Source organism: Chelonia mydas, chromosome 4, assembly GCF_015237465.2.
Source record: "Chelonia mydas isolate rCheMyd1 chromosome 4, rCheMyd1.pri.v2, whole genome shotgun sequence".
Taxonomy (NCBI): domain Eukaryota; kingdom Metazoa; phylum Chordata; order Testudines; family Cheloniidae; genus Chelonia; species Chelonia mydas.
Genome location: NC_057852.1, coordinates 139,561,411 through 139,580,560, shown reverse-complemented (window position 1 = coordinate 139,580,560; position 19,150 = coordinate 139,561,411). Strand labels below are relative to the sequence as shown.

General features: G+C 55.4%; 1 protein-coding gene across 9 annotated transcripts in view; it reads left to right on the top strand.

The window, feature by feature from the left end:
• The window catches only part of C4H20orf27 (chromosome 4 C20orf27 homolog), a 145,049-nt gene that overhangs the window by 113,993 nt on the left and 11,906 nt on the right, over positions 1-19,150 (top strand). For all 9 annotated transcript variants that reach the window (XM_043544979.1, XM_037898431.2, XM_037898430.2 and 6 more), the window contains one exon: positions 12,852-12,974. In XM_043544979.1, coding sequence (XP_043400914.1) covers positions 12,852-12,974 — 123 coding nt within the window. The remainder of the gene's footprint in view (positions 1-12,851; positions 12,975-19,150) is intronic.

The following is a 19,150-nucleotide window of genomic DNA, read 5'->3' as shown; positions in this document are numbered from 1 at the left end:
GGTGATGGGCTTGGGGTGGTCCCTGTTGCTGAGCTGCTGTGTTCTGACTCGGGTGTAGCTGTTCCCTGGGCTGTGGTCTCGCACCTTAATGCAGAGAGTTCTGGAGGTCCTGGATGCCTGGGTCACCGGAGAGCAGGTTGGAACTTTTCCGATGACCATTTTGTTCGAGAATGACAGTTGGTGGAATTTGAGGTGTTTGGCAGAAACACGACAAGTTTGATGACTTTTCATATGATCACAAGCAGGGACAGGGTTCCAACAGAAACCTGCCTGGCTTTCTGCTGATTCACTGTGGGGAGCCCCACCAGATGGACTGCCCCAAGGCTGAGGACCCCAGGTTTCTCACGTCCATGGCTCAGGAGTAGCCCTACCATGCGTGCCACTGGAAGCTCTTTGGGGCAGGGACTTGCTATGTGTTTATGTGGCACCTAGCACAATGTAGCCCTGATTTCAGTGCCGGCCTCTAGGCATTTCCTTTAGGAAAACCTTTGCAAAGCACTTTGAGATTGATTGATGAAAAGCATTCTGTTAATGCCAAACATCATTAATATGGAGCAAAATGTGCGTTTTCCCCTAAAACATTTGTTCTTGAGGGTAGGATGAACTGTCAGCTACTGACAGCTATGAATCATTCGACCTAAAGCTTCTGAAAGCATCAAAGGGGAAATCTTGGTGGTTCCAATGGATGCTATTTATCTTATTGGTTTCTTTTGTTCTTGCCCTGCCATGCCCCTAGCAACCAGTTTAGATGCTTCATAAATCTTGAATTGTTGCATATAAAAGTTGAATCAACTATGATCATCACCTAGCCTGCCAGAGCTCATGAGCTCCATTCTGCAGATTAAGACGCAGAGAACGTTTTTTGGATTGTAATTTCCCCCCCACCCCAAATGTCACTTTCCTTTGAGTCTCTCTTCAGGCATCACAGCGGTAATTGGCAAAGATTGTTGACTGTAGAGGTGCACGTTTTCGGCTTACACGTGGCAAGCCCCTGTTTTTCTGTGTTTCTCGGGAGCTGGGGATTTGACTAATACCTTTCCTCAGATGAAAAGGCTTAGCGTGGTTTGCTTTTATGTTGCATTTTTCTCTGGCCTATGAGAAATGAGAACCTACTGCCCTGACAATACTTCCCCCTCCCACCCCCTTACAATTTTCAAATGTGTGGCTGACAATAAAGCAATTCACTGTTTGAACAGAGCTGATCTGCCGTTCGCCCCCACAGGTCTGAGCTGTTGGTGCTTCTGAACAGCTCTTATAAATATTGCCTTTTGATGTGTTTCTCACGTGGAGGTCTGCTCTGAAAAGTTTGCAGACCTGCACAGCCGGTTCCGTACCTTGGGCCTGGTCTACAGTACAAACTTAGGTTGACGGAAGCTGCCTTACGTCCACCTTAATAATGTGTGTGTCTCCACTACCAGGTCCTTTCCACTGACCTAACTCACCTGTTACGTCGCCTTCGTTACTCCACCTCGGTGAGAGGCGTAGCGCTTAATTCCATGCTGATGTGTCGACAGGCAGGCAGTGCAGACGCAGAGTTGTGTAAGTTGACTGAATTGGCCTCCAGGAGGTGTCCCACAATGCTCAGCTGTGACCGCTGTGCTGATCGATTTCAACTCTGCTGCACAGCAGCTGGGTACGCAGGAAAGAGCCCCTCCCCTCTTACAGCCCCGGGAACTTTTGAATTCCCATTTCCTGTTTGATCAGAGCAGAGAGCTCGCCAGCCCAGCTGATCACGGTGACTCAGCGCCCCAAAGGCCCGGCTGCCTGAAGTACACAGGAGATGGGGGATCTTATTGCTCTGTCCAGACACAGCTCCGGTCCGGCTGAAGAAACGTAGACGTCTACTAAAAGATCACGCTGGGCATGGCGGAGAAGGGGTACACCAGGGACCCGCAGCAGTGCCGCATGAAAATCAAAGAACTTCAGCAGGCGTACCATAAGGCAAGGGAGGCGAACGGTCGTTCTGGTTCTGCACCAGAGACATGCCACTTCTACAAGGAGCTGCATGCGATTCTCGGCAGTGACCTGAGCACTACCCACAAATGCAGCGTGGACACCTCCCGGGAGTCTAAGTCCTGGGCCACCGCAGGTAACAACGAGGAGGAGGAGGTTTTGGAGGAGGAGGATGGGAGACAAGTGAGTGGGGGATTCTCCCCAAGAGCCAGGAACTATTTTTAACTCCGGAGCAGCCCAGCCGATCGCAGGACTGCCTCATGGCTGAGCGTGATGCCGGGGAAGGCACATCTGGTTAGTATGCAATTCAATCCAACTGTAGGGGTTACATGCTCCTTTAGTTTATGGTTAATTTGAAGAGAGAGTGCGGTGCAGTGGGTATCTGCTTCCCAGTGGCCGCTCCAGCTTCGCAGAGGGTGCCCCTGCGGAAAAGACTGTTTAGTGCACAGGGATGGCTTGGGAATCCTCCATGGAGATCCCTAGGAAGCTTTCATGGAGGTACTCTGCAATCCTGTGCAGAAGGTTTCTGTGGGGCGCTGCCTTATTTCTTCCACCACAGTAGGACACTTTCCCACGCCACTCCAGGATTAACCCTGCTGGCTTTATTGCAGTACAAAGTACGGCCGCGTAAGGACCAGGTCTGTACCCAGACGCTTGCAGGATCTGCTCCCTTGCCGCCTCTGTTACCCTCCGGCGCCTGGTGCCACATGGGGTCTCCTAGTGGAAACGGGGGACGTTTTCATGACAGGTGCTCACACTGCAAACAATAGAGCATGTGATCCCCCGCCCATGGTGATTTCAGGGTCCCTCAACCTTGGTTTTCCTAACATGCCGTGGTTTGGATAGCAGGGATCAGCATTGACCTAAGAACTAGCCATGCGTCTGCAAACACAGCAAGTCTTCCAGCATGTTACACTCTCTTCCCACCAAGTAGCAGTGGTAACGCTCTACATAAGAACGAATGGCCACACCAGGTCAGACAAATGGTCCATCTAGCCCAGTATCTTGTCTTCTGACAGGGACCGCTGCCAGATGCTTCAGAGGGCAGGAACAGAACAGGGCAATTTTGAATGATCCATCCCCTGTCATCCAGTCCCAGCTTCTGGCAGCTGGATGCATGGGGTTGCATCCCTAACCATCTTGGCTAATGGCCTATCCTCCATGAACCCAGTTATACTTTTGGCCTTCACGACATCCCTTGGCAGCGAGTTCCACAGGTTGACGGTGTGTTGCCTGGAGGAGTACTTCCTTCTCTGGGTTTTAAACCTTTGCAGACTCTGTGGGCTGGATTCCGTGGGATGAATAGCAGAGAATTCCTCACAGTCAGACTGTTCTCCCCTCTTCCCTTCTGGTGGGTAAGGGGGCCGAAGAGCCTGTGACTCACGCTGAGTGGGAGGAAGTTGGGTGGGGCGTCTCTACTGTACACCACTTTGCGCCTCCTCAGAACCTACCGTACCTGTCAGTGGGTGTGACTGGGTAACAGGACCCCACCAGGCACAGTGAGAAGCAGGGGCCGAGCTATTTGTAATGGTGAATGAGCAAGGAGAGCACTGTATGTTACGAATGTGCAGAGCGCGGTCGAGTTCACGGCAGCAATGTTAATGCTATTTAGCTTACAGTGGATCTTGGAGGGATCACACAGGCTCTGTGCATGCGTGTGTGCAATCCTTGGCCTGGCCTGCCCCTACTTGGCAGAGGGGAGTTCTGAAAAGTGTTTAATGCAGCCAAATGCAGAGTTGTGGATGTAGCTACCCAGAATGCAGGCCGTAGCTACGGAATGGGGGGCAGTATCCCGGCAAGCCGCAAGTCTGCAATGGGTTTAGGGGTCACAGGGGACCAGCAACTGAGCATGAGTGCCCAGTGCAACACTGGAGCCAAAAGGGCTAATACAATCGTTAGGTGTATCCGCAGGGGAGTAGCGAGTAGGAGCAGGGAGATGGTTTCACCTCGGGGTGCAGCATTGGTATGACCGACACTGGGCCCTGCGTGTCCAGCCGGGTGCCTGCACTTTCAAAAGCAAGTTGAGAAATTGGAGAGGGTGCAGAAAAGAGCCACAGCAGTGATTCAGGGCCTGGAGAAAATGCCTGACAGTGAGAGACTTCAAGTGCTTGGTCTGTTTAGCTTCTCAGAAAGGTGCCTGAGAGGTGATTTGATCCGAGTGTCCGATTACCTTCCTGAGGAGAAAATGCCAGGTACTACGGGCTCTGTAATCTAGCGGAGAAAGGCGGGACAAGACCCAACGGCTGGAAGTTAAAGCCCGACACGTTCACATTAGCAAGAAGGCAGGTGTTTGACAGGGTGGGTGATTAACGGCTGGAATAAACCACCCAGGGAAGGGGCAGTTTCTTTGTCTCTGTGTGTTCCCATAAGCCTGGCTGCCTTTCTGGAAGATGCTTCAGTCCAGCGGTTCTCAACCTTTTTGGACTCAGGACCCCTCTGTAAATGTTCCAGGCCTGTCGTGACCCAGGGGTGGAGGTCCTGGGGCAGAGCCATAACTAGGGGTTTTAGCTTCTGGGGCGAGCAAGCATATTTGCACCCCCTGCCAGCAGCGATGTATGGGGGAGGGGGCATGCGGGACCACGTCCCTGTCCCCCTCCGATTTTTTGGTTGTGCCCCCGCTCCCCACCCAGACAGGCTGGGTAATCTGCTGAGGTGAGTCAGGAGGTAGAGATGACTCTCCGTCCCCAAGCTCCGCTCCACAGGGCTTGCCCAAGCTGCCTGGCATTATTGGCCCTGAGCTGCCCCCGCAACCATGCCCTGGTTACAGCCCTGCCCTGGGGTAGTTCAGTCGGGTGCTGCCCCCCAGGAGGGTTGGGTCCTGCCTGACACTCACCCCACACTGGTGTCTCCTGTAGATGCTGTGCTGTGGGGCTGGCTGGGCTTGGCTCTCCCCTCCAGGGTTGCAGCGCTGCTCAGGTTTGGCCCCACCCCTCTGACTGGACCAAATTTGGGTGAGTGGAGTTGTGCCCTGGCTCACAGGGTTGCAGTGCCACTCGCTCGCTTTTGGCCTACCCGGGCTTCCGTCGTCTTGACAGCTGGGCCAAACCTGAGTGGCACTGGGAGGGATCCTAGAGGCAGCAGTGCCTAGAGCAGGGAGGCGAGCCCAGCCAGCCCCGTGGGACAGGAGCTGCCATGTGACCCTTTGAAACATTCTGGGGACCCAATTCTGGGTCCCGACCCCCGGGTTGAGGAACCCCGCATTAGCCAAACACAAGTGCCTGGGCTCAGTACAGGGGGAGCTGAGATTCTCTGGCCTGGGCTAGCCAGGAGGTCAGAGTGGATGATCTAATGATCCCGTCTGGCCGCAAACTCTGTGGACTTACGCCTTTCAGCCGCTAACGTTGGTATCTCAGTGGAAAGTCGGGTTGCATTAGCTTCTTCCTCCGGTGAAAAGTAACAGCAGGTCCCCAGTGAAAGAGAGACGGTGAACGTGGCCTCCATGGATTGGTGCTTCTTATTTGCTGCATTTTAAAGAGGTGCTGGGGGAGAGGCAGGAACAACGTGGCAGGTGGTGTTTAAAGAGACGTCTGAACAACCCCGTCAGCTGCCTTGGGGAACGGCTCGCCTCTCTGTGTTGGTGCTGCGGGTGGAACAGTGGCTGGCAGCAGCGTGTTCTTCCGCTGGAACGCTCGAGCCGTAGGGATTCCCAGGCTCGGTGGCTTCGGGCGGGGTTCTGCGTTCAGATGAAAGATTTGTCCGTGAGGGGAGTCTTCGCTACCGAGGCGGCTTCTGTGAGCGATGAGGCTTCAGAAAAGCAGCTAGTCGTCACGTGGGACCCAGATGGCTGCTGCTGTTAATAGACGGCAGTTGGGGCTAGAGATGTCATCCGGGATCGGAGCCCCGTTGTGCTGGGCACTGTGTGCGAAAGCATAGTGAGAGAGTCCCTGCTGCGAAGAGCCCCGATAGCCCAGGAGGGGCCACGCGGCCTGCTCGGACATTGCCATGCAGACCGTTCTCAGGGTGGTTTCTCTTAGGCTCTTGAGGATGGTTATCCAAGTGATCCCTCCAGGTGTGACTCACGAGGGGTTTGTCTGACATCTCCTACTGTGCTGGACCTTGCCTCTGGCTCAAGATAGTGGAACCTATGGGGAATGACTCTCGTCTTTCCCGCTAACAAATGGCAGTGAGGAATTGGAACTGGATCTAGTAGAAAGGTATCCAACCCTGATCGCCCAAGACCTAGGCAGGCAGGATCTTGTCTAGATCAAGGACCAATCATGGACTCTGTCCATGGTCAGGGCCTGCTCCAAAATCATTGTTCTGCAGGAGTAAGGGAGCTCTTCGGGGGAGCGAGAGATGGCGTTATCGCAGCACCTGGCCTGGCCTCTGGAGATCCCTCCACCAGAGATCAGGGAGCTCACACCTTGCTACCTTTCCCCGTGTTTCTTTGACCTGGAGCTTTCACCCCATTAAACACAAGAGTGCTCTGTTCATGGAGCAGGAAGAGAAGCAAAGCGATCTAAGGATCAGCGACCTTGGACAACGTAGGGTTCTGCCAAGTGCTCCAATCTCCTGTAGTGAGGGAATGCTGGCTACACTAGACCCTGCATTTGTAGGGTTGCCAACTGTCTAATCACACAAACCCAAACACCCTTGCCCTGCACTGCCCCTTCCCTGAGGCCCTGCCCTTCTCCGAGGCCCCACCCAGCTCACTCCATCCTCCCTCCCTCTGTCGCTTGCTCTCCCCACCCTCACTCACTTTCGTTGGGCAGGGGGTTGGGCTCTGGGCTGCGGGATGAGGCAGAGGGGTTCAGAGTGTGGGAGGGGGTTTTGGGCTGAGCCTAGGGCAGGGGGTTGGGGTACAGGAGGGGGTGACGGGTGCAGGCTCCAATGAGGAGGCACTTACCTCGGTGGGCTCCTGGTCGGCGGTGCAGCAGGGCTAAGGCAGGCTCCCTGCCTGCCCTGGCCCCAAGCCACTCCTGAAAGTGGCTGGCACGTCCCTGTGGCCCCTGGGGGTGGGGGGGAGGGAAGGGAAGGGGGCTCCGCGTGCTGCCCGCGCCACCCCCGCAGCTCCCATTGGCCTCAGTTCCCGGCCAATGGGAGCTGCAGAGTCGGTGCTGGGGGCGGGAGCAGCGCGCAGAGCCAACTGGGCCCCCCCAGGGATGTGCCAGCTGCTTTCGGGAGCAGCGCGGGGCCAGGGCAGGCAGGGAGCTTGCCTTAGCCCTGCTGTGCTGCCGGATTTTCAGCGCCTAAAATCTCCCGGTTTGGCTTCAGTAGCCTATGGGAAATAGGGCTTGATTCCGGGAGACTCCTGGAGGGTTGGCAACCCTATCCGTTGGTGAGACTGAAGCTGGCTTCCCCGTGCTAAACCAGAATTACCCCCCACTTTTCCAATCCACTTGGCTTGTCACGTGCCAGAGCTTCACCTAAGATAGAACTTTTCCGGCAAGTTTTGAGCAAATTACAGGAGGCATTTTGGAGACTTGGGAGGTTGGCTGGTGGTTTATATTACAACAGTGTCCAGAGCCCAGCAACCCCCATCAAAGATCAGGGCCCCATTGTGCTGGGTGCTGTAAATACCTTAGAAGCAGGAATGGTAGATAGCACCACCTAGAGTTAAGGTTACCTGACACTTCCCATTACAAGACCCTGTTTTCAGTTGCTTGTAACTTTGCCAAACTTTAACCTGTTGGGCTGGAATTTTCCATGCTGGGCGTCTGCCTCCAGCTGTGTTTTTTTTTTTGTTTTTTTTTTTTTAAGTTTTAGCAAAAATAGTTCAGTTATTTGAGAACGAGTTTCGGGGAAAATACATTGTTTTGCCCATGTTAGAAAAAACAACTCCTCTTACAACAGTTTTGAGATGCTCTAGCACCCCCATGCTTTGACACAGGGACTTGAAACTAGGCCTGGGGCTAGCTCTGGTGTTAGAGAGATGCCCTCTGCCATCCTGGGGGAAAGCTGCCCAAATCTGGCCAAGTTATAAGCTTTTGAAAAATTGCAGTTGCACGTGCATCTTTGCCACCCTTGTGATTTGCACCCGTGCAAGGCTCTGAGCCGTGTGGGAGTAAAGTGTACCAAAGATGAGAAGGCAGAGCACAGTTCTACTCTGCTGCATAGCTCAGGCTTGATAATGACCCTAAGACCCAGAGGAAGAACCGTCAAGTTGGAGCCTTGCGACCTGACCCCTAGGGGACTTGACCTCAGGTGTTAGGTTTGGGTTGGGGCAGGCGTGGAAATGACTGAGGATGCTTGGATCAGTTTTAGGTCGGGCTTTACAATTAGGCCTGAGCAGAGCGGGGACGGGCGCTGGGGGATGACTTGGCAGGGTTGGGGCCATGGCAAATAGTCCTTTATTTACATGGGCTGGTGGCTGGCAGAGGCAGCCCTGCCAAGGGAGGGAGAGATGTGCTCGCACCAGCTGTTTCCTGCCTTGATAGACAGACTCAGCTGCCAGGGGAACAGTGTGGCCAGCTGGGGCACCGCACCGGGCACCTCCTGCCCAGCACCCTGCCCTGCCTAGTGTGGAAGAGCTCATGGGGCCTGCTGCATCGCTTCAGGAAATCCAAGGAGGAGGAGCTCGGGGGGCTCTGCCAGTGGGTACTGCCCCCACTCTTCCCCCCTGACCCACCCTGTGCCCAGAGCCTTGCTGCGGGGCTGGGCAGGAGGTGGCAACAGATGGTGGGGGGCTGCCCCGTGCCTGCAGGACAATTGGGCTATCCCACTGCCTGGGGGTGCAGAGGGCTGTTGCAGGGCTGGGGTGTGGGCATGGGTGGCCCCCGGCTCCTGGGGGCAGGGCGGTGGGTCAGGCAGGTTTGGCAAAGGCAGAAGGAGGTAGGTCTATTTGCAGCACCCCAGCCATGCTGGTCCGCTGGCTCCGGCTCCTGCTGCTCTGTGCCTGACCTTGCCACCCGGCCCAAACCCAGCGAGACGTGGCTACAAGTGCCAGCTTCAGGTCGGATGTGAAAACAACTCAGTGCTCCCGGGCAAGGTTCAGATTGGCTGTGAGCTAGTCGCGTTCGGGTTAGGCTTTAAAATGAGCCCTGAGCAGACCAAGAATTCAAGTCCATTTTGGTCCTTAAATTGCATTTGAGGAAACTAGCTGAGCGTAGCTACCCAGAGGCCAGAGATAATCTGTTGCTCTGTTGGAAGTTGCTCTCTCTGAGCCAGATGGTGCCAGGCCTTATTAGCCGTCTCTCCAATTAGGCCTGGGGGGAAACCTTCTCCTGGGCCGCCATCTGGCCAGCCAGATGCATCCCTAACACCGTGGATTTCCCCACTTTCTGTCCCTCTCCTGCCTCTCCTCATTTGCCTGTCGTTCCTTAAAACACCTGGGCCCACTGCTTCCCTATCAGTCTGTCCACTCCTTTTTCCTTTCCTTGGCTCAGCCGTCTGGCTGCCTACAAAGCGGCCCGGGGTTAGATTCTGGCATGTGGAATCAGGATTCCTGGGTCTGTTCCCAGCACCATGTACGTTACTCCTCGCACCTCACCCTGCTTCACAAAGTGGTGTTGTCGCCATTTTACAGTTAGGGAAACGGAGGCACGGAGCTGGGCTGTCAGGGCTAGGAATAGAACTCCCAGCTGGTAGACAGGGCCTGATCCTGAGATGTGCTAGTTATTTGCGGTTCCCTTGGACTTCAGCATGAGTTGCAGGTGCTAGATCATCGGGGGAACTCCTGCGTGTGACTGATACAGTCTGCCTCGCCAGGGCCACTCCCTCAGACTCGAATGGTGATGGCCCAGTGGCTAATCATTGTGTCTTGCTAATTACCAGCGTACGCCAACCTAGCACCTGGGTTTTGGGCATTTACTGCAATGCCCCTATTACATCATAATCTCTTTGGAGCAAGGACCCACGAGGCATTCGAGGCATGTGAAGCATGTGGCAACTTTTGGGCACTGTGTGAAAATACTACAGCATTGTGGGTAATCGCGCAGAATTCCAAACGGGTATGTTGTGTGTAATGGACCGGAGAGCTGGTGAGAGAGAGTTCTGTAGTTCCTGGATGTGATCACATGACATGGGTCAGTGTTACGACATGTTGTATCTCTATCCATCAGCTGTTAGGCAGTCTTTGTGTTTGCAGTGTTTGTCGGATTTGGCATCGCTCTGGAATCTCTCTCCGTGGGACGTATTGCTCCCTTAACGTGTCCCTGTTGGTTTAAATGCTGTGTCCCAAATGGTAGGAATATCCTTGCGTCCTGTTCCTGAGACACATTGTGCACCTGTTTGGTCACCTGCATTCGCAGGCTGCTCTTCAGCTCCAGCGCACATGAGACTTCCGGTTCCACTGGTTCAAACTCTTAACGAAGCTTGTGCCCGGTTGGCAGCCCTCACGTGCAAATGCGGTTACCGTGAATGTGCACAGAAAGTGGGTATTCGCACTTTCCTTATTTTCACACACAGTAACAGAAATTGCTCCTGCAATTGGGCACTCAGTGTTACCACATGCAGCTTTCCACTTAACTTTGAATATTGGGATGTTGATCTTTATTGTAAAAGTGACCCTGACAGCCCAGGAGCTGGGACAGCTGATGCTTGGGGCTAATGCCAAGTGTACCAGAGCAGATTAGCCATAAAACTTGCAGTTCTTGCATCTATTTTGCTCCCCCTCAGCCTCAGCCTCCATACACCAGCCAGTGATCTGCTCCAGTTCGCCCCTCTGCCCCAGGTGCCCCGGTGAAAATGGGTTCTATAAGTCTGCATGGGGTGGTGAACAGGTGGGGCCATCCAAGTTTGTGGCCTCTGCTTATTTTCACTTGGGCCTAGTGCAGAGGGAGAGAGAAAGGCAGGGTGTGAAGGGCGAGGATCAGTGTGTAGAAATGGTGCTGAACCCTGGCTTTGCCAGCCGCTGCCAGATGGAGGGAGCATTGAAGGTAGGGCTTCCACCCATCCGGATTTTACCCAGACACTTCGGGTTTTGGCTTCTGTGTCCGGCTGCCATTTAAGGTTGCCAGGTGCCCAGTTTTCAACCAGAAAGTCCGCCTGAAAAGGGGACCTGGCAACCCTAAATGGCACCTGAGCCAAAAGTCCAGTTACCACAGGTCGGGGAGAGGTGCCGGGACATTAACCCGCGCCAGACCCTGCTCAGCTGGGGCCGCCTCCTATCTGCAGGCAGGCTCCTTGAGACAATCCAGCAAGTGACAGGGATGGGTCCTCGGGGGTAGAGGTGGGGCAGGTCCTCGGGGATAGAGGTGGGGCAGGTCCTCGGGGGGAGAGGCGGGGCCTTGGGGGGGGGCAGGGCCCAGCAGTTAGAAAGGTGGCAACGCTAGTTGAAGGGGGCTACGCCAGCAGCAGTGGCTGGAGGGGGATCCCTGCAGAGGCAGGCCATGTACGAAGCGGCCCTGAGACATATACAGGAGCAGCTGCACCTTTCTCAACCTGGAAACCCCCCCAGCAGGGGCCGTGTGGCTGCAGAGCACCTAGTACAGTGCAATCCGGATTGGGGCCTCCGGATGCTGCTGCAGTTCAGACCCTAAACGAGGGCAGCGTGTGCTCTGCATGTTCGGCCCCGGCTCTGCACCCCCCACCCCCCGGAGCATAGTGGGGGCTCGAAGCACCTTTTCACCTCGGGCTGAGCAGGGCCTGCGAGTGACTCCCTTTTAGTCACACTGGCAAAGCGCATGCGGTGTCCCCCTCTAGTGGCTGGTCCACAGCGGATAAAAGCCCACTAGTGCTGCCAGCCAGAGAAGTTGCTCCTTCAGCTCAACTGGGCGGTGCAGCGGTGCTGAAAGGCCGAGGTTCGAACCCCGCTGAGGACCCTGGGCCGGGTCGTTACACTTGCTGGGTACAATGGGATTCAGCACCGGTGATTCCCACCTGCAGCCATCGCTCAGCTCAGGCTCCAATGTGAATTCCTTGAAGCCGTTCCTTGTTGCTGTGCTTCCTCGCCTCCCCATGGCTGCTCCGTGGGGCGCTGGGTTAGAGGAGTGGGTGGGTTGTCAGCTCGGACTGGCTTTGCTGTCAGAGTCACCTCCCTGGCCCTCCTGATTAGAGACGGTTCGTGCCACCGGCTCAGCACAGACGTACCTAGCAGAGCTCGCTCGGTCCGTCGGGCATCTGGGAAACATCACCTGATCTCCTCTGATGGATTAAAGCCCCAGGTCTGTGCAGATCAGCCCCGGGTCCCCAGCCTTGCACAGACTGATGCACTGAGGATCTGTGAGCCAAACCGTCGGCTTGCTGGGTGGAATGGCCTCCTGGCATGGGCCACTGGTCATGGCGGAGATGCTGGGCAGGGGCTCTGCAAAGCCCCCCGCCCGGTCAATAGAAGGACACTTACCAAGCCCAGCTGCAGGGAGCCAGGAGAGCATCTCCCTGCCCAGAGCCTGGCGTCGCTGCAAAGCTCCCGCGCTCTGTGATGGACGGGACTGATCTGAAGCACTGGCTGGTGCTCAATAGAGCTTCAGAGCAGGTGTTTTCTGAGCACGCTGACTCTCCAGCCCAGGGAAGTGAGGGGGATCTATAACCTCGCCAACCGTAACCCCTTCCTGGCTCCTAGAGAGTGCCCGGGGCCAGTCGCCAAGTGCTTTACAAGAAAGTCAGTATCTTTATCCCCATTTCAGAGATGGGGAAACCGAGGCACTGGGTGAACATGGGAAAGTCACTTCAGCAATCCAGTGCTAGAGTTCAGGTCTGCTGAGTTTCAGTCCCATGCTTTATCCATAAGGCCATGCTGCCTCCCAGCTCCCGCTTGCCAGCTGACTGCCCCAGTCCCTTTCTGGCTCCAGGCACCGTGTGGGAATGGGTGCCTCTGTCCAAGGGCCGTACAGCCCTGTCGCAAGGTGGGGCTACGTACGCATGGAGTGGGGGGGAAGTTGAGGCACCCAGAGGTGGCACTGCCATGACCAACGGCAAGGGCAGGAGTAGACCAGATCTCCCAGCTCTAACCCCTGCACGACGCTGCCTTCAAGAGGCTTGGCTATTGACTCTTGGCTTTAATTCCTTCTCCGTTCCAGGCTACAGTGTTAAGTGCGAGTACACCGCGCACAAAGAAGGGGTCCTGAAAGAAGAGATGGTGCTGTCCAGTGAGACCCATGAGGATGCCTGTGTCAAAGTGGTGGTTCAAGCCCGGGTCATGGGTAGGTATCCCTTTAAACACTGCTGGAAGCAGGGTCTGGAGCCTTTCACTGCACAGGCCGCCTGGAATCCAGCCCTGGTGAGTGGCGGCAGTCTGATTAGCGGCTGCAGCCCATTGCTAGGGGATTTAGGATGCATCAGGCAAGGTGTTTCCAGTAGAGAGAGAGATCAGCCAGAGCACTGGTAAGATCTCTCCTGGAATCCTGTGCACAATTTTGGGTACCCATGTTCCAGAAAAAGGCATTCGGATTGGCACAGGGCAGAGGAGGGCGGGTAGGATGGCCCAGGGAATGGAGAGCCTGTCTTAAGACAGCACACTGGAAGAGCTTGGCAAAACGCAGGCCGAGAGGGGATCTGATTGCTCTGTAGATACACTGGGGGCAGGGAACCAGGGAGGGAGAAGAGCTAGTGAAGCTAAAGCTGCAAGAGCCAATGGGGAGAAACTGGCCAGGAGTCAGTTCAAGCTGGAAATGCAAAGAGTGGGGGGAACACGCGGTCGGAGCAGCGTGGGGCAGGGGGAGACGGTGTCTCATGAGTTTGAAGATGGTGCTTGCTTGGCATGTGATTGGGCCGGTGTGTTGGGGTTGCCTGTGATAGCAGGGGCTGGGCTCGGTGACCCAGCAGGTCCCGTGCAGTCCGGGGCCCCCATGTGATCTGGGTTTGGCTGTGGATGTTTCATAGGTCTGCTTGCTCCAGGGCCGCAGACCGAAGCTGCTTCGCAAGCAGGACGATGACCCCAGTGCTGGCCCCCAGCTGGGTAAGAGGGCGTCAGGGACCGAGAAAGAGAAGCAGGTTCCCACCCTTGGAGACGGGTCCAGTGGTTTGGGCGCTAGCTGGGGACTTGGCGAGACCCTGCTCTGCCACAGATTGGCCATGTGACATAGGGCTGGATTTTTCAAGGTATTTAGGTGCCTGAGGGCTTCTGAAAATCCCACCCGGCGCCTACCTGCATCTTTAGGTGCTAAATCCCTTGACAAATCTGGCCCATAGTCTCCATGCCTCAGTTTCCCACCCATCCAATGGTGAAAACGGCACTTTCCTATTGTACATGAACAATTGCGAAGCGCTGAGAGGATAGAGACCCCATAAGTACCTGAGGTGACAGAGATGCCCCAAGGGCCCCCTGTTATTTGCCTAAAGAGTGTGGGAGAAAAATAGGAAGGCCGGGGGAGGGGTTCTTAACTGCAGCAGCCATCTGCACTCGTGTCCCCACCACTATAGACACCCCATGCTGCGTGCCAGGCCGCATGCTATGGAGATCTGACAGATCCACCCTCTGTCACCATCTCCTTGGGCCAGGGGAACGTTGCTTGGCTTCACCGGGACGACGTGTTTACGGGGGCTGGGGCTTCCTAGCGAAGGGGAGCGCCGGGAGGCGTGTTGGGGGGTGTCTCTTGCCATTCTCAAGCCAGCCGTGCGGGCTTGAATTGTCTAATTGTGAATTTGTTGCTTCCCCTCTGCGTGAAAGTTACGACGAGGGGCATCCCCCGTGTGCATCGTGGGCAGGGCTGGGGCGAGAGGTGGCGCGACACTTTAAATCTGTCTTAGGAGCTTGGCTGGGGTGTCACACCAAGGCTAGGAGCCAAATGGAGGCCCAGATTTGGGGCTGGGAAGGAATTTCCCCCAGCTCAGATGAGCAGGGCCCTTGGGGGTTTTCACCTTCCTCTGCAGCCTGGGGCACGAGCCGTCTGATGGATCACGTAGGCACATCTCGCCTGATCAGCCTCCTCGGGCATTGGCCGCCCCTCGGTCCCTCCTGTCCTCTGCTTGGGCCACACAGCAGTTCGGTCTCTCGGGGACTGGAATGCTGAGTCTGACCCGAGTGACCGGGTTCCACGCGGGGTAACAGGGCGGAATGAGGCGGCCTGGCCTACGCAGGAGGGCGGACTAGAGCAGTGTTACAGATCGAGCAGCTGTTGTCCCAAGTGTATTTACTGAGCTAGCCCCTTACTGGCTGCGTCTCAGCAGTTTCAGTAGAAGTTTCAGACACTCAAGCCCCGGCAGAATTGGGCCCTGGCTCAGGTCAGAGGAGTCCTCTGTCTCATAGGTGCTGACTTCCCCACTTCACCCTCGGTGCTCGACCGCGCCCAGCCCCGCCCCCACTCCACCCCTTCCATACGGCCCCGCCCCTGCCCCACCCCGCCTCTTCCCCAAAGTCTCCGCCCCCTCCCTGCTCCTATTCCAACTCCTTCCCCAAATCCCCGCCCCGGCCCCGCCTCTTCCCCGAGCACGCCACGTTCCCACTCCTCCCCCGCAGCACGCCGCCAAACAGCTCCTCCCCTAGCGCCCAGGAGAGCTCCGCTCCCTGTGCGGGATGGCGTATCCGCGCCCGTGCACACCTTATCCTAGTGCAGCTAGGACACTGCACTGCTAACAGAGCGATGGAGCTGTGAGCAGCAAAATCCCACGCTGAGGACTTCAGGCAAAATATTGTACCTGGTGCTATGAATTTCCACAGTGCTCTGCAAGCCTACAGCTGCCTCCCCTGCCCTGAAGGACTAAATAAGGCAAGATGAAATGTAGGGTGCTGTGGGGGGGGGGGGCAGGTCCATATAGAGGATAATAGCCTACTACTGCTGCCATTCAGCTGAGCTGATGCCTTTAGCTCAAGTGATGGAACTCTATGTTTTGGTGCAAAAGGGTCAGGGTTCAAACCCTGTTGGCTGCCTGGTGTGTGTCTTGGGGATTCACAGACAGAGACAGTAACAGCTCAGGAGCAGAAGGTTGCTGTGGGGGTTATTGATACGGGAGGAGCAAATGTTTGAGTAAGTTGCTGTAGATTGTCTCCAGTTAAGCAGCCCCCATCTCCTGCCTATTTCCAAGCAGGTACAGTGCAGGGGGAGAGCCCCATGGGTTCAGGGAGTCCCCTAACTAACATGCAGAGTTTGTTGGTGTTTACGTCCAGAAAGGGCTGCTTGTGTTTTACCCCTCGATTCACAGATTCCGAGGCTGATCACCTAGTCTAACTTCCTACATGACACAGGCTGGAGACCTGCCCTGAATGAATTCCTTCGAGCTAGATTCCTTTGGAGCTCCTTCGAAAGAGAATTTTGTGGGGCTTTTTCCTCCTCTTATAACCAAGTGCCTCGATAAGATCCAGTTCTTGGAGATGCTGCTTGGCGGGTGTTGGGGGGGTACTGCCCCCTGGCAGTTAATGGAGGGATGTAATTCAAATTCTTGATTGGCTTCCCAAAGCCACATGAACATGGCCAAAGGTGTAAACAGGGGCGAAGGTGTCGGGTCTCTGTCAGAGGTGGGTACAATCCATCAACAGCTGGATCCCACAGAGGCTGGAGCTCAGGGGGTCAAAGCAGGCAAAGAAGGTGAGTTAGAGAAATGAATTGCACTCTTGAATGGCTCTCCGTCCATTTGGGGCCATACTTGGTTCCTGAGGAGCCTATCGCTGACCCCCGGTGTACCCCACAGCAAATGCACTGATAGGAACGTGAGATCGTACGATCTTACACACCTGATTCCCCATCAGACTTGTAGTTGCTGGCTTCTAAATCTTACCGCAGTGCACCTTAGTCAAAGTTAAAAGGGGTATGGGAGCTGCTCAGCGGCTAAGGCTCAGGCCTGCGGGAAGCAAGAGACAGAGGGTTCTGTTCCCTGGCCCTGCAACCTGGCAATTCACTCAACCTCTCTGAGCCTGTGAACCCCCTGACACTTACACCAGGCAGCTAATGGGGTTTGAACCCTGGCCCTTTCGCTCCAAAACACAGAGTTCCATCACTTGAGCTAGAGGTGTCAACTCAGCCAAGTAGCAGAAGTAGTAGGGTATTATCCTCTATCTGGCTCAGTCTATAAAATGGGTCTGCTTGCCCGGGGTGTCTGTGTGTGTGTGTGAATTGTGATTGGCAGTCGTTTGTCGAGTGCTTTGAGACCCATGGATGGACGTGCACAGTCCCAGTCACCACAACAGTGATATTAGCACTGGTTCTGAAAACGAGCGTGTCCTGCTGTCCACCTCTCGTGCAGTCTGCTGTTGCTGTGTCCCCTATTCCACCTGAGCCGGCAGTGCGCCGCTGACTCGGCCGGCGGCTGGGTGGAAATGCTTTTGGCTCGTCACATGGTGGCTTTTTTGTTCCCCACCCACACAGGCTGCTGGGGCGGGTCCATGTCCTCCCATAAGTGAAACTGGCCTGCCCAGCTACGCTGTCCAAGCTGAGCAATATGCAGACAGCAAGCTAGCGCACCAGTCTTGCAAACACAGGCATGACTCCGAGCCCATTACGCAGCCCTGACGCGGCTGAAGCACGTGCCGAAGGGTTTGCAGGATGGAGGCCTGGATTTAGAAGACTTTTTCCCCTGATGTTACTAATCTAGTTATTATTAGTAACACCAGTCGGAGACAGAGCTTGTTTCCAGGCCAGTGTTTAACCCGACAGTGCCCCCCTAATTCCCTGAGCTTCTTATCAGCCCCGCTCCAGCATAAGGGGTGATTCAGCCCAGCAGAGCTCCCACCGACCCTGATAACAAAAAAAATAGCTGAGAAAATTAGGCTTGAAGATCGGCCGTGGACAAAACAGCTTTTGAAGCTGTGAGACCGAAATCCCCTGGCACCTGCAACTGACACTTGGCATCCGCTGACTGCCGACGGAGTGATAACCATCTCGGATGGAGAGAGAGAGAATGGGGAGCCAGGACATATAAGGCCTGATCCAAAGCCTCGGGCAGTCAATGTGCAGCTCCATTGACTTCAGCGGCCTTTAGATCAGCTCCTTACAACGGATCAGCAAGGCAGGGCTTGTTGTCCTCTGGCTGCTCTCAGCTGCATGGCTGGGGAACAGCTGGATCTGTACCTCTTCCTGGAAGGCAGCGCTTGTGTCTGCGAGTGCTAAGGCGGTGCCGTTGCTCGGGGCATGGGCACGCAGTGCAATTCAGATCTACCGCGAGGAGAGCTGCAAAGGTTTCTGTTGAAACAGCCGGGTTCCAGCGCAGACACAGCCTTGCATCCTGCAGCTCCTCGCTGCAGCGTTCTACGGGCTGACGGCTCTGCCATTCCCCGGTAGATCAAAATGGGCGGCTCTGCCCGGGCAATGCAGCAGAAGTGGTGTTGGCAGAGCTCTTGGGCAGGAGCTGATGGGGATGGAGTGGGCTGCTTAAAATGGCCTCCCCCAGCCTCTCAAAGAGCTGAGGTAATAGCCTCAGGATCAGCACGTGGGAGGCCCAGGCAAGTGTGTAGGCCAAAGGCAGCAGTGACTTAAATGGAGGTGTGGATTATACCTGAGGTGTAAGCGGACACCCAGACGCCCTCATGCTGAGCATGTGCTGTGGCTCTAATCGCAGGCCACGTTGACATCTTGGTGAACTGGTGTGAATCCGGAGTAACTCGGGAGTGGCAGGCCAGGTTTACACCAGTGTGACGGAAATCGGGGTCTGACCCGATCAGAGAGAAAGGAATGTCACTTGACATTCAGTGAGCGTAGCTCATGCACTGAGGAAGTGGAAAGCGGCTGCTTTGTCTGTCAGTTGCTTTTCTCCATGAGTCGCTCCCTATACCAGACCCGGGGCTTAAATCATGAATCCCAAACACTGAATTTGGTGCTAAAATATGCTGACTTCACTCTGAACTCAAACTTACCTATGACACGGGAGCAACAGCGTGATCCAGTCGACAGAGAACCAGGAGTCGGGAGACCTGGGGTTTCTCCCTGGCTCTGCCACTGGTGCACTGGCACTGCAGGAAACCTCCCTGTGCCTCAGTTTCCCCATTTGGAAGGTGGGGAATGGACTTACCCGCTTGTCTTTTTACAACCAGAGGAGAACTTGTTCAGCCATCAGTGCCCACCACAGCCAGTCGTTTCCTCTTCAGCTAATGTGACGTGCCCAGAGGCCACGGTGATGGGTACCCATAAGGAGAGGGACGGGTAGTTAGTGTCAGACACGCTCTAGGATCCGTGATGCCCTAGCAGCCCCCTCGGATGGGGTTTTCCAATCTCTCTCAACTCCTTGCTGCCACCTGCTGGCTCTGTGGAGGATTCATCTTTCGCTCTCTCCCTGGTTTAGGTAGAGATGGCTTTCTCCTTAAACACATTACGATATGCAGAGGGCGGCTTTGGAGCTGATTCTGTGTAATCTCTCCTTTCTCTCTGAATAATTACCCGGCTTTGGACACATCCTATTAATGGGCCCGACGCTGCTTGTCACATCCTCTGCGTCTGCTGCTCCTGCGAAA